At 38.8% G+C, this 15846-nt stretch overlaps 1 protein-coding gene across 2 annotated transcripts in view; it reads right to left on the reverse strand.

Moving 5' to 3' along the window:
- Positions 1 to 15846, reverse strand: part of AGBL1 (AGBL carboxypeptidase 1) — an 858541-nt gene that overhangs the window by 307658 nt on the left and 535037 nt on the right. For both annotated transcript variants that reach the window (XM_040493719.1, XM_040493718.1), the window contains exon 22: positions 9209 to 9372. In XM_040493719.1, coding sequence (XP_040349653.1) covers positions 9209 to 9372 — 164 coding nt within the window. The remainder of the gene's footprint in view (positions 1 to 9208; positions 9373 to 15846) is intronic.

A 15846-nucleotide genomic window follows, 5' to 3' on the forward strand; every position in this document is an offset into this window, starting at 1 on the left:
AGGACTCTCATTACCAGTAATAAAGCAGTGATGTTTTATTTCAACCTACCTAGCTCCTGTGCTCTATTTCTTATTGGATTTGGAATCCATGAGAGAAGGAAGAAGTATCATTCACTGGGCATCCAAAGGCCCAGACAGCTTAGTATTTGTAGTCATTAAACATCAAGGATGCACAGTCACACTACCTGGTTCAACCACTAATGTGCTTCTTGCTAGCTGGGCAAATGGCAAGTTATATGGCGTCTCTGAGTTCCAATTTCTTCATCTGTACAGGGAAGGTAATAATTATACATACCTCAAAGAACCCTTGAAAGTGGAGACGGCAAACTGTGGCTCACTTGGACCAATCTAGTCCATTGCTTATTTTTGTAAATAAAATTTTACTGAAATACAACCATGCCTATATATTTACATATTTTCTATGGCTACTTTCATGCTACCACAGTAGAGCTGAGCAGTTGCAAAAGAGACCATATGGCCCACAAAACCTAAAATATTTTCTGTCTCTTTACAGAAGAAGTCTGCCAACCCTTGGTTTAAAAGATAAAACAAGGAAAGAGGTATGGCTGCAAAATGCATAGCACTGTACATGAAAAGCATAAATGTTTATTATGTTTTATCTGTTATTATCTATAAAAGACAGGATGTCTTAGTGATCAAGAGTACTGGTTCTTTACCAAGACGGCCTGGTTCAAATCCCAGTTCTACAATTTACCAACCCTGCCATTTTTAGTCAAGCTACATAGCCTTTCTGAGTCACAATGTATTCACTGGTACACGGAGATAATAATGCCTACCTTGTATGGTTACTGAAATGTTTAAATGAGATTATACAGGTAAATTGCTTAGGAGAGTACATCATCACCACAACTGTCATTAATTTCCTCCTACAGAATTCCAAAAGATGAACTTATTTTTAATACTAGTTCATTGATAGTATTAAATCTCAATTCATATTTTCACTCAGAAAATATTAAGTGACCATCTTGAGACAGTCAGAGTGTATCCAGAGATGCATATAACTTTTCATATCCTAGCTCCTTAGCCTCCCCAACTCTGTGCTCTTGGATAAAAGCAAAAATACTCTGAATTCTTGAGGAAAAAAACACCATCTAAATCAGGTTACTTCACATAGCGGAACTAGCAGCATCCAGTTAGACTACACAAGATTTTAAAGACTATCCAGAGCCTGGATTATCATGCAATTATGAGTCTTGACAGAGTTCTCAGATGAGTAAACAAGCGATGACGAAGTAGAAGTTGAAAGACAAGGAGGGAAGAATCATAACAACGGGGCGGGTGTTACGTTCTGCAATGTACAAGGAGACAGACACCTCCCCAGTCAGCTGACAGAACAATTTTCACTTTGGATAACGACCAGCCATGAGAAACAGAAGCAATGAAATCAAAACACATTATCAGCAAAAAGGAGAGTCATGCCACAGAACATTAAATCTGTGAGGACAGGGGCGCCTGGGTGGCTCAGTCGGTTAAGTGGCCGACTTCGGCTCAGGTCATGATCTCGCGGTCCGTGAGTTCGAGCCCCGCGTCGGGCTCTGGGCTGATGGCTCAGAGCCTGGAGCCTGTTTCGGATTCTGTGTCTCCCTCTCTCTCTGCCCCTCCCCCATTCATGCTCTGTCTCTCTCTGTCTCAAAAATAAAATAAATGTTAAAAAAATAATAAAAAAAAAAAAATCTGTGAGGCCAAACAGTTTCCAGAACTTGGTGAATGGGAATGAAGAAAAAGGATGATAAGGGGAGAAGAAAAGACAGATACGGAGGTTGGGAAGCAGATATCAAATATTCCAGAGAAGGAAAAATGACGATTTGGGATGGAATCACTGCCACCTGGTAATGGAAAGGCGTGTCATAAGGTGACCAAGTGTTCGGATTCAAAATCAATCAAAAGGACCTAAATGTAACATAAGGAATATAGTTGATGTAGACATAGAATGTTTGTGTTAGTGAACAATGAAAACCAGCACAACTATTCAGGCAGGAGAAACGGGGTATGCAGAGGACAGTCAGGCTGAGGACTGTAAGATTAAATGGCAGAGTAAGCCATGCCTACATGGTGCAGTCAAACCTCCAGGCAGGCACAATGGGATTCCTATGTAAAGGAGACAGAGATTCACATATATATTAATATGCCAAATACCCTTGATTTACTTTACCAAAAAAAAAAAAAAAAAAGCTTTTTTTTAAAGGTATTCTCTAGCAAAAATGTGAGATGAATCAACATGGAGAAAAAATAATGGGGACATAACCGTACAGAATGGATAAAAATGAGCAATGCAAGTAATTAAACAAAATTGAATTTTACAGTGATTTGAATATGACTATAAGGCAATCTAAATGTCACAGATACTTCTCATACAGGAAAAGAGGAACAGAAAAATAATATCTTTGTTTCAAACAAATGGGAAACAAACGGGTTTTATAGACCATGTGTGTATATGTTCAAGATGTTCAAGGATAAACCCTAGGAAATTTGAAGTGTTCCACATGATACAGCAAATACACCAAGCACAGATTTTACTCACTCAGAACTATAGGCACAAGCCCCCTCAATTCATATTAAAAACATCAATGTCTGTGATAAAATGATATTTTAGATCATAGCCAAATATAGTTTCCTTTGATTTTCAAGGATGGATGAAGATTAGAGAGTCTGTTATCATAATTTAAGACTTTATTAATTCATTAATTCATTAATGAATTCATTATAATTCATATAATTCATTAATAATCATTTTTATAGACACAAAAAAATTGATAAAATTCATCATCCAATCTTGATTTTTTAACTAATAAGCTAAAAAACTAATTTATAAAGAAGACATTGAGCATTAATATCAAAACAACAGACATTTTACTTAATGTTCAAATGCTTAGGGTCATTCTCATTTTAAAGTTAGATTGACAGCAAGGATATCCATAGAATCACCATACTTTTTTTTTTTTAACTTAAAAAAAATTTTTTTAATGTTTATTTTTGAGGGACAGAGAGAGAGACAGAGTGCGAGCAAGGGAGGGGCAGAGAGAGGGGAGACACAGAATCTGAAGCAGGTTCCAGGTTCTGAGCTGTCAGCACAGACCCCAACATGGGGCTTGAACCCATGAAAGGCAAGATCATGACCTGAGCCAAAGTCGGATATTTAACCAACTGAGCCACCCAGATGCTCCTTTTTGAACTTTTTTTTTTTTAAGTTTATTTATTTTGACAGAGAGACAGAGAGAGTGACGAAGGGGCAGAGAGAAGGGGAGAGAGAGAATTCCAAGCAGGCTCCACACTGTCAACGCAGAGCCCAATCTGGTGCTGGAACTCACAAACCGTGAGATCATGACACTTAACCAATGGAGCCACCCAGGCGCCCCTAGAATCACCATCCTTAAATAATGTTTTCAAAACTCTAGCCAAGATTATAAATCAAAAATAAAATAGATATCACATCATGGTGATAACCACTTAAAATAAAATATGGGTAAAAGACCCTTTTAAGAGTAACAAGAAAATTTTAAATATTAAGCTTAAAAGCCTATGATCATAGATCCAGGAATCACATGAAAGGGTACAAAAAGAACCCCTACAATACTTTCTTTGTGAACATCAAAGAAGATCTAAGTAAGAGGAACAAAACACCAGATTTTGAAAAAGCAATATAGGCAAACAGTCAATAGACCAAAAAATCTATAATTTTAATGCAGTTTGAATTAAAATCGCAGTGGTTTCATTTTTGGCAGTTAACGACTCATTATAAGCTTCATTAGTGAAAATAAAGAAGAGAAAATAGCAAAGCACATTTTTAAACAAATATTAATGAGGTGGTGCTTGTAGCATTATGTATTTAAGTTACATGGCTACAATATTAAGGACTATGTGCTCCTGGCAGACAGAATAATGAAACAGAATATAACATCAAGAAAATATACCCAGGTACACGCATGTATAAGTGCTATATAGCTAACTGACATTACTAACCACTGATGAAGGATGGATTATTTAGTAATTTCTAGGGCAAATGATTAGTAATACAGAAATATAAAACTATTCAATGGTAAAAAAAATGGAAAAGAAATTATAATATGTAAATAGCCTTATTATAAACATATGTACCTCAGTATAGTAACAGATAACACATTTTTACAATAAATTATTATTTAACTAATTATTTGAATTATGAATTATTCATTATTAGACCGAGGTAGGAAGGTTATTAAAGCTAAAATAAACAAAGAAAAAAATGGATGCACATATCCACAAAAAACAAAAACATTCAAATTCAACTCATTTTCACCTAAAAATGGCAAAGATTTCAATGCAAAAGCAACTGGTGTGTCTAGAAAATAGGTAGGAGAAAATCTAAATGGCCTTGGGTTTGGTGATGACTCTTTAGATACGACACCAAAGGCACGATCCATGAAAGGAATAACTTATGAGCTCAATTTCATTAAATGTAAATACTTCTGCTCTGGGAAAGATACTGCGAAAGAGAATGAGAAGACAAGCCACAGACTGGGAGAAAATATTTGCAAAAGACACATCTAATAAAGGACTATTATCCAAAATATGCAAAGAGCTCTTAAAATTCAGTAAGAAGAAAATAACCTGATTAAAAAATGGGCCAATGACCTTAATAACACCTCACTAAAGAAGAGAGACATAAATCTGGTAAATAAGCATATGAAAAGATGTTCCACATGGCATGTTGTCAGGAAAATGCAAATGAAAACAATCAGATATCATTGTACACCTATATGAATGGCCGGAATCCAGAACACTGACAAAGCCAAATGTTAGTGAGGATATGGAACAGTACGAACTCTCATTTGCTGCTGGTGGGAATGCAAAATAGTACAGTCCTTTCAGAAGATGATTTGGTGGTTTCTTACAAAACTAAACATGCTCTTACCATACGATCCAGCAATCACACTCCTTCGTATTTACCCAAAGGAGCTGAAAAACTTATGTCCCCACAAAATAGGTATATAGATGTTTACAGCAGCTTTATTCATAATTGCCAAAACTTAGAGGCAGCCAAGATGTCCTTCAGTGGCTTGAATGGATGAATAAACTGTGAATCATCCAGACAATGGAATATTATTCAGTGCTAAAAAGAAATGAGCTATCAAGCCATGAAAAAGACATGGAGGAAACATACATGCATATTTCTAAGAGAAAGAAGTCAATCTGAAAAGGCTATGTACTGTATGGTTCCAATTATACAGCATTCTGGAAAAGGTACAACTAGGGAGACAGTAAAAAGATCAGTGGCTGCCAGGGGGTAGTGGGGAAAGAGTAATGAATAGGCAGAGAGTACAGAGGATTTTTAAGGCATGGAAACTACTCTGTATGAAATTATAATGGTAGATACACTTGTCCAAATCCACAACTATAGAACACCAAGAGTGAACCCAAGGTAGACTTTGGACTTTGGATGATAATGATGTGTCAGTGTCAGTACATCAATTGTCACAAAAGGACCACTCGGTGGGGGATGTTGATAACAGGGGAGGCTGTGTGTGTCTGGGGCAGGGTGTAGATGGAAAACCTCTGTACTTTCAATTTTACTGTAAAGCTAAACCTATTCTTAAAAATGAAGTCTATTTTTAAAAAAAGAAAGAAAACCAGTGTTCAGAAAGTTACAGAAAAGGGACCTCTCATACATTGTTGTTAAGGATGTTACATATTTGTTTAGGTGAAAAAAGTAATCTAATTTTACCAAAACATTGACAACAGTTCTCTATTAAAAGCAGGGTGATTAAAGTCAGGTATATGTTATTTTTGTGTGTGCTCTCCAAAATATAACTTAATATGATTTACCAAAATACAATTTTTTTATATAATTGAGAAAGGCAAAACTATTTTTAAATAAAAATCAAGTACCTTTTAATTATTAAAAATATAATTATGTTCTCTAAAGTCTATGACAGATTTTTATTTGTTTAGTCTTGCCTCATCAAACTAAAGAGAGGACAAAATGAACTTGTCCTGATGCTCGGGGGAGCCCAGGTTCATGTCACAGGACTATCATTTGGGAGAATAAACTAGATATGGAGCTATAGCCAGGCACAGCTCAGAAATTCTGAGCTCTCTCTGTTATTAATGGAGGGACAAGTGGAGATAGGGGAGCTCAGCTGAGAAAGGCAAGAGGCATTGGAGGGATACAAATCCAGATGAACAGTGGCTGACTCGGCAAAACTGTTAAGTGACTTTGCAAAAGACCTGTCACAATGGATAAACGGTGCCTCCTGAAGAAACAGCTTAGCATTCCTGCAATGTGCGCGCAATTATTTCTGGGGATAGGACTGAGAAAAAGGAGGAAGGAAGAGGAGAGGAAAGATCAAAAGACGCCTTAAGGAGTCTGCAGACGTTTCTTAAATGAGCAACGGGGAAGGAGAGAAACTGTAAAAGACAAACCAAAACAAAGAGCGCAATGCACCATACTTCTTTTTACGCTTCGGCCACTGGGCAAACATCCACCATTTCTGCTCTTTCTCTGCCCATGAAAAATGGTAAGTTTCTCTGTGGATGTTAACTACACTCTACTTGTTTTTATGGTAAATGAAGTGTGAAAACTATTGTCAAAAACCGTGGTGTTTGCAGCGTAAGGCCATACTTTGTCTTCCCTGCACGTTACTCCCGGGGTTAACACTTTCTATGGGGGCCTAAGAGATTCCAAATACGATGTCCTCAGATTTCTTTATGACTGACTTTTAGGCAAAAACCCACCCTTCTTTCCCCCCTAGTATTTCCTTCTGTGCAACTAAAAAAGAATCTTCCCAAAGTATATAACCCTGTTACACAGAGCACACCCAGGGAAATGTCGGTGGGGAGGAGGGTGGCTGAAATCTCCTCTTTAAAGCATACGGAGGGTAGTGTTGACAAACATTAGTTATGCTCTTTGTATTATAGTAAGATCCCTGTTGTTAACAAAATCCCTAGGATTTGCTCTGCTCTGCTGATTACTAGAGCTCATGACTGAGCCCTATTCATCAGAAACTAATCAAAGGTACTCAAACAGCCTGATGCTGATTGCAAACCAGTGGATTTTATTTTATTAAGTTCCCCTCCGTCATCCTTTAATGAATACACCCTTATTGGCTCCAATAAGGAGCCAATATCTTGGTCAAGATATTTACAGGGTGATTTTCCTCTCAATCATGCAGTTTCCAGGTCCTTTGGGCAGGAACCATAGTCTGTTTTGGTCCAACTGCCTAAGTGAATAGGAGTGGATTAAGTCAATAACAATGTTTGGGTGAAACAGGCAAATTCCATCCCACTGCTTGCCACCAAACTCCATGCCTCTTGAATGTAGTGTAGACCTCCTTAAAACACACACATGAATCAAATCCTATGTGTAGTATCTTGTCCTGGGGATGCACCAGCCTAAGAAAGGCCAGAGGTCAGGGAAGACTTTAAGCTTTAGAACCCTTGGGATGGTTGCAACTGAACAATTAATAATCAGGAGTGTTGGGATGGCATGGAAGAATAAGAAATATAATCTTCTTATGATAACCCACATGGCAGCTATTGTATTTGGAGCTCGACACCAAATTCTTTAGACTTGAATTAGAAGAGGCACTTCTTTGATAGATTTCTTCTTGTTCCAGTTTACAGGCAACTAATCCTCACTGCATTGGATCAAACAGACGGGCACAATCAATTCAGGGAAAGCAAGCAACGCCAGGTCTGCTCAATCTTCTCTCAATGAGCAGCAGAGAAGAAAGTGGGGGGATAGGAAAGAAAGAAAGAAAATTCAGGCATGCCTGCACCCAAGATAGCTTAGCAAAAGATGAAAAGACAAGATGAAATATATATCCTGGCAGGTAGAAGTGCTTGCTGTCAGAGGGAGAGGCAGAAACACCACAGTGATGCCAAACACACCAAGCCTTGGGGCGCTGAGGGGTGTTGAAGGGAGTGGGGGCAGATGGCAGTGGTGGTGATGTCAAAACAAAAGAAATCAGGGGCAGTGTCTCTAGGGAGGAAAGAAGTCTGGATTTACTTAGGTCCCCATAGTCTATGATCTATAGCACAGTGTGACGAGCAAGTTAATTACTGCATTTAGGTAATTAAGTCTCAGAGAAACCAGTACCTTCCAAAGTAAAATTAATTTACACTGCTAGATCATTTTAGGCTTGACTGGCCATTTGGTGAGAAGTCACGCTGGAACCACAGCCTAACAATGGCAGGAGGAAAATGAATGAAAATGCACTAGAAATAAAATGGCACCTGTATTAATGGCTTTCTCTCTGCTTTTGGACATGAAGGACATGATGAGATGCTTCCTCATTCACCAGTAGGTACTTCCTCCTCCAATAGCTCAACACCCCATCCATTCACTGGCTCAAAATATGGGCAATGACTTAGTCTTCTTTGACTCCTCTGACTTTTCTTGGTCCTCTCTCCTCTCATATGGCTATTATATCTTCCTTTCTTGCCCCTAAATCTATTTTTGTCAAGTCTAAAATATTTGTCCAGAGTAAAAGGCATCAAAAAGGCTCATATGGATAATGGTTCCCCCTCTCTTGATTCATTAATGTTCCTCACAGTCCTTGGAAATCTGTCATTCCCCTGCCATGGCTGTGAGTCAGGGTCTCCAGGCAAATGTATTAATCATCTTCAGGTGGTTCTTCTCATCATCGGAGAAGGAACAGTGCTACTTAAGAATGGGAAGAGGATACATTTCTTGTCCCCAAGTTCCTAAATACTGGCAGTGAGATTACCTTTATTTGCCGAGTAACAGGCTCCCAAATGATGCCTGAATAAATATAAACACATTACTGGCAGGCATAAGTATATGTAGATGCACATGTGTGTTGCTAAGCTGCATCTTCTTTATCACAAGCAAAATTTATTAATAATGCATGTTTATAATTACATGTTGACTTATATATTCATTTACGTGTGCAAGTAGGCAGCATCCTCCCTGTGTTCAGTAAGAACACAGTAAGAACACAGTAAGAACACAAGTAGGCAGCATCCTCCCTGTGTTCAGTAAGAACACAGGGAGTGAAGAACACAGGAAGTGAGAATGACCCTGAGTCTGGGTCCAGTAGACTGTGACTGCCCCTACTTTCAATTGGCAGCTCCTCCATATTTTGTCCTCGTCAAAGACCCATAGGACCACATGGCTTTCATTTCTGAGATGTGCTGTGATCGGAACACCAAGGTCCAAATTCCCCTCACACCCCTGTAAGCATCTTACCGCTGGAGGTGGTGGTCCAGAGCCTCTTCCTCAGCATTCAGGAGAGTTGCTGCACAGGTCAGGAGCTGATGACTACAGCTTACAGATTTGAGTTCCAAGATGAGGAGACCCAAACAGAACATGGCTCCCATCTCCTCCAGTTCACTGGTTCCAAACTGTAGACCCTGCCAGGTAAACAAAACTATCAGCAGAGACTGTGTAATGGAAACTGAGTAAAGACAATTTTTGAGATCCAGAGTGAGGGCTTCTGGACACTCGCCTATCACAGAAATTGAGAATTGATAGTACTTATCGGTCACTATCCAATGTGCTTTGTTGGGTGCTTTGTGGATTGGTGATTCTCAGTCTGCATTATGTGTCATTCACGGTTTCCCAGAAAGACCCCCAAGGCAATAATGAGCTGGCAGGGGAACTGGAGGGCAAAGGGGTGGATAGAGTTCCCGGAGTCACTTCCCCTAGTTCAGTCAAAGCAGCAATGCCTCTATCTGTATTTTAAATTAAAAAAAAATTTTTTTAATGTTTATTTTTGAGAGAGAAACAGAGTGTGAGGCAGGAGAGGGGCAGAGAGAGAGGGAGAGACAGAATTCAAAGCAGTCTCCAGGCTCTGAGCTGTCAGCACACAGCCCGATGCAGGACTCAAACTCATAAGCGGTGAGATCATGATTTGAGGCAAAGTTGGACACTCAACCCACTGAGCCACCCAGGCGTCCCTCTTCTATATGTATTTTAAAAAGGGTTCTACTGTTGAAACAAAAGTTTGTGAACAATTGTACTAAAATCCTTTTCTCTCCCGTAAATCTGTCAATCAGTGAGAAGAATTAGGGAGATCCTTCATATACAAATACCAGAACTTAAAAACAACATCAATATCTGTTTAGCACCACTTATTCATTCGTGATGAGACAGTACATGAAAGCAAAGCCATGATGCATACTCATGCTATTATACCATGAAGTGACATATAATAATAATAAACAACCTTACAGAGCATTTACTAGGTACCAAATACTGTTTGAGCCTTTTCACATGCATTAACTCAATTAATAGTTACCAAAGTCCTATCACATAGGTATTGCCATTTCATCCATCACATACAGAAGGAGATTTAGAACCATGGAGCTGATACTTTATCCATGACCTCACAGCAATAGAGTCTAGACTTGACTGCTCACCAACGTGCTATACTTAGATTAGGAAGGACTCTATTATGTGATGAAGTATAAAGTGCATGGTTTTCAAAATTAGATAGGGATTGGTTTTGAATCCTGACTTCAATATTTTCTGATTGTGTGATTTTGGACTTAATGAGCTCTATTAGCCTTGATTTTCTCATCTGAAAAATGAGATCATAATTCTTCCCTCCATATATTTAGACATGCAGTGACAAGGAATATTTGAGGGTGCACATAAAAGTACTGGTCAATATCAGCTCAATTTCTCTTTCTTTATTCCTAAATATGTTTTTAATATGACAGAATTCAATGTGGTCCTGAGTTCTTTATGTTTATAAACACATTTCATTTAAATAAAAGGGTATCAAAAGAATATTATTTCTTAAATAGATTTTCACATCCAAATAGCAGTGATACAGAAGACAGAGATGTGATAGTAAATACTAAAAAAAGACTGGTCATAAATATCACAAGGAAAAACAAAATTCCAAACTAGGAAATCATCAGGCTCACCAAAGAATTTCTAGGTAAAAGGATAAAAGAAAGTAGAATGTCTATTTCAGCTGTTTGACAATTTGATTTGCTGCATGTTTGGACACCTGTTTTCCTAAGGAAAGGAGACACTGCTTCAGAATTAAGGGAAATCTGCTCCTCCATAAACAACAGCAATGGGAGGGGAAGACAGATGTTTAACAAGTTATTTTTCTTAAGTCAATAGAAAAGATCACTGAACAAAGACAGAGAGAAATCTGTCTCTTTCCACGAACTAAAGTTCTAAGGTCTCATTCTTCCCCTGCACCCTGTTTTCCTACGTGCTTTTCTTTATTCTAGAATGGCCAGTTGGATGGGGAGTTATGAAGCAAAGGCCATGCCCTCCTCCTCAATCAGCCACCTCACTGGTGGCAAGAAAGAGTAGACAAGGAGAATATGAACAAAACTCCAGCCCCTCAGGCACGCAGCACGCCTGACACCTATGTGTAACCCTAGCGTCTAGCAAAACACATAACAGGTCAAAAGAGGGACAAGTCCTTGAGGGCAACAAATCTCATAGCATGAGCCATATTGCTGGGTCAAGGGCAACACCTTCACACCAGTCAACTTCTGTAAACAATGGCCCAAATGACAGCATTTTTATAACACAAAAACATTTCTGTATCCCAAATATTGATCTATTTATCTCAGGCAATGGTTGGTATCATGAAAAAGACTTGCCCAGAAGAAACAGACTATTTATTGGCTGTAGGGTCTCGAGCAAATCACTTATTCCATTTTGCTCTCCATTATGAACCTCTCTTTACTACTCTACTCTTTTCACTCTCACACAGTATCAAAAATATTTGTTTATATGGAGAGTCTCCTCTCACCTCCCACACCCAGCCTGGAAATGAAATCCTCAAAGGCAAGGACTGAGCAGTGTCTGCCTCTTTACATTCCTGGCATAGAGCACATAGCCTGTCATATAGCTTATCCTCAATTTATAATAATGGATAAGCAATGGCTTATGGAGGGATGGATATGGAGAGGCTTGGATGAATTGTCTCTTGGATTTGTAAAGTGGAACTTCACTTTTTTGCATAGCAAGTATATGAATGCCTTTAATTATGTTCTCCCACTGTCAAGTGTCATGAGGATTTAAATACTTTATTTTAGTTTTGCTTCAGGAGATGCATTCACATCTCTGGATATGATCCAGAAAACAGGTGGATAAAATTTAGAAATTCTGATATCTACTTTGGTCAGTTATCACAGGTTCTCAGTAACAAGTTTATAAATAAAGCTGGCTTTGGGTTTGTTTAAAAGTGAGGCGTGGGGCGTCTGGGTGGCTCAGTCAGTTAAGCGTCCGACTTCGGCTCAGGTCATGATCTCGCGGTTCGTGAGTTCAAGCCCCGCGTCGGGCTCGTTGCTGACAGCTCAGAGCCTGGAGCCTGTTTTCCTATTCTGTGTCTCCCTCTCTCTCTCTGACCCTCCCCTGTTCATGCTGTGTCTCTCTCTGTCTCAAAAATAAATAAACGTTTAAAAAAAAAAAAAGTGAGGCTTATTGAGGCATCTGGGTGGCTCAGTTGGCTAAATGGCTGACTTCAACTCAGGTCAGCGTTCACCAGTTCGAGCCCCATGTTGGGCCCTGTGCTGACAGCTCAGAGCCTGGAGCCTGCTTTGAATTCTGTGTCTCCTTTTCTCTCTCTGCCCCTCCCCTACTCATGCCCTCTCTCTCTCTCTCTCAAAAAAAAACCAAAAAACAAAAAACAAAAAAAAAACCCAAACATAAAAAACATTAAATAAAAAGTGAGCCTTGTTAAAATAGAGACCCAACTCTCCTCTCCCTGTAGGCTTACATGTGTTAATCAGGATTTTTTCCCCTACAGCCAGTGACAGGAAGACTGACTACAGTTGTTTAAACAAAAAGTGAGTTTTATTTTTTTATGCATAATAAGTTGGGGGTAGGAAGTTCATGGCATTATTTCAGAGGCCTAAGAAAATCAGGGCTCCTATATCTGTCATTTTCTTGGTTTTCCGATCATGATTACAAGGTGGCTGCTGTAGCTCCTGCCAGCATATCAGCACTCAAGGAAGGAGAAAGGGAAATGGGGAAAGGAGGCACCAGCATATTTTTGCTTATATTTTCTTGGCCAGAGCTGTATAATAGAGCCAACTCCAGCTTTACAATGGTCTGGTAACTGAATATTTAAAAAAAAAATTTTTTTTCAACGTTTATTTATTTTTGGGACAGAGAGAGACAGAGCATGAACGGGGGAGGGGCAGAGAGAGAGAGGGAGACACAGAATCGGAAACAGGCTCCAGGCTCTGAGCCACCAGCCCAGAGCCCGATGCGGGCGGGGCTCGAACTCCCGGACCGCGATCGTGACCTGGCTGAAGTCGGACGCTTAACCGACTGCGCCACCCAGGCGCCCCCTGAATATTTTAGATTGTTCAGTATCTTTAAAAGAGATAGGTAAGAGAGAACAGTGTTAGAAATGAGTGCTGAATAATTTTTTAAAAAGCGGGGTGAAGGGGCGCCTGGGTGGCGCAGTCGGTTAAACGTCCGACTTCAGCTCAGGTCACGATCTCGCGGTCCGTGAGTTCGAGCCCCGCGTCGGGCTCTGGGCTGATGGCTCAGAGCCTGGAGCCTGTTTCCGATTCTGTGTCTTCCTCTCTCTCTGCCCCTCCCCCGTTCATGCTCTGTCTCTCTCTGTCTCAAAAATAAATAAACATTAAAAAAAAATTGGTTAAATACCTTTGCTTTAAAAAAAAAAAAAAAGCGGGGTGAAGCCTAGGTGGTTCAGTTGGTTGTGTCTGACTCTTGATTTCGGTTCACGTCATGATCTCATGGTTCATGAGTTCAAGCCCCATGTCAGGCTCCGTGCTGACAGTGTGGAGCCTACTTGGGATTTTCTCTCCCTTTCTATCTGCCCCTCCCCCACTTGCACTGTCTCTGTCGTTCTCAAAATAAATACATAAACTTTAAAAAAAATGAGCATTGGGTGAGCCAACAATATCTCTCACACCAATATGCATATACTAATGTTAGTAGAAAGTATAGGTCTCTATCTATGCATCATGTTTGTACGCAAATCTCACTGACACAATTCATTACATGTTTTTTAGAAACTTTTTAATCATCCACCTCAAAATAAGTTGAATTCACAAGTACATTTGACTCTGAAATTCTCTACTACCCTCATCATCACATAATTTTTAAATAGCATACATATGGGAAGAATATTTGGATTAATGCAGAAAATTACATATTGGTAAGGTAAACATAGCATCCACAAATGATGTTTAAAAAGTATAGATACTGGGGCACCTGGCTGGCTCAGTCAGTTGAGCATCAGACTCTTGAATTCAATTCAGGTTATGGTCCCAGGGTTGTGGGATTGAACCCCATATTGGACTCTGCACTGAGCATGGAGCCTGCTTAAGATTCTCCCTCTCTCTCTCTCTCTCTCTCTCTGTCTCTCTCTTCCTGTCTCACCCACTCATGCTCTCATTCTCTAAAAGATAAAAAATAAATACAATACAATAAAAGCACAGGTACTGATCATTGGTGAGCAAAAGGAAAAAAGCAATTAATAACCAAGCACAGAAAAATATTCTATTTTATTATGTAATAAAAATGCCTTTTACACCCAGAAAATTGATAGAAATATATTCAATCTTATAATCTATAGTGCTGACTCATGACAAAACTTGGTGCATATCAAAATACAATGCCATCTGACATGATAATATCACTGCTAAAAACTTTTCCTGAGGGACGATTCAAAATAAAAGTGAAGCACAAGATACATATTATGTCCAAGTTATATGTAATAATCAAAATTTGAAGGAAATAAAGTGCTAAATATCTAATAAGGAAGAAATCACTCAGGAAATTATAATGGAATAAATTTGATGGGCTATAATAAAACCATTAAAATGATTATTTTAACGGCCATTTAACAATATGGAAAATGCTTATGATTTAATGACAGGTGAGAAAAAAAGCAAAACACCAAGCATGTAATGATGTGATTTATGGTGACAATTTGGCAGTGAAAGCAGAGGTGGTTACCCCCAATCCCACATACATGCTTCCCACCATTATTGCTGTGATTTGCCAATAAAAAACAGAAATCTGGAGGAGAGGTGTTATCAAGAGAACATCCACGGAGCAAAAACTGTTTAAAAAGCTACAGCATGCCAATAAATGAGTAGAATTCCCTACAGCAATTTGCAAGATCTTTTTTAGACCTTCCATATTCTGAAGTAGGTATAGATTTATTTTTATTTCTTTTATGTGTAATTTATTGACACTAAAGATTGGTGTCTCTCATCATCGCTTAGAAAAATGTAACCCAGTATCTCTTTGAGTATTGCCTCTCCCCATTCCTCATCAAGGAAAACAAAGATAAGCCTAATACTCCTATTAAACATATTTTTTTTATTCTGTCCTCCATATCTCTTACCTTTACTTTTGTATTTTTTTTATTTCTATCACTGTAATAAATTCTGAGTATCTTTTCATATCAATGTCTTATTTTCATACTTTGCTCTCCAGCTTTACTGAATCTTCTTTTTGATTCATTCATCTCAAAAACTGTCTCTGAAACACTATAAACATAGTTATTTTATATTCTCTCCCTGATTATTCCTGTATATACAGTCTTTGTGGGCATCCATCATTCGTTTGACTTTTCTGTTTAATGTCAATATTGTAGGCTTGTCTGCTCAATTATTTTATAAGCATCTGAAACTCTAAATTCACATTTTCTTGAACTTGGAGAAACTCTTTGTGAATTTGGCTTTAATGCTCTTTGCTCCAGAGAGAACTTGTGCTTTCCTCCACTAGGTACTTGGGGACTACTGATCAGGGACCATTATAGGCTGAAGCTTTGGCTTGAGACCTGTAGGGCCATACTGTACCTTTAAATTTTGACCCCAAATATGTTTAAAGGAGGGTTTGTGATTAGAAACTATGAATGAAGG

This window comes from Herpailurus yagouaroundi, unplaced genomic scaffold, assembly GCF_014898765.1.
Source record: "Herpailurus yagouaroundi ecotype Mexico unplaced genomic scaffold, PumYag 185, whole genome shotgun sequence".
Classification (NCBI taxonomy): Eukaryota; Metazoa; Chordata; class Mammalia; order Carnivora; family Felidae; genus Herpailurus; species Herpailurus yagouaroundi.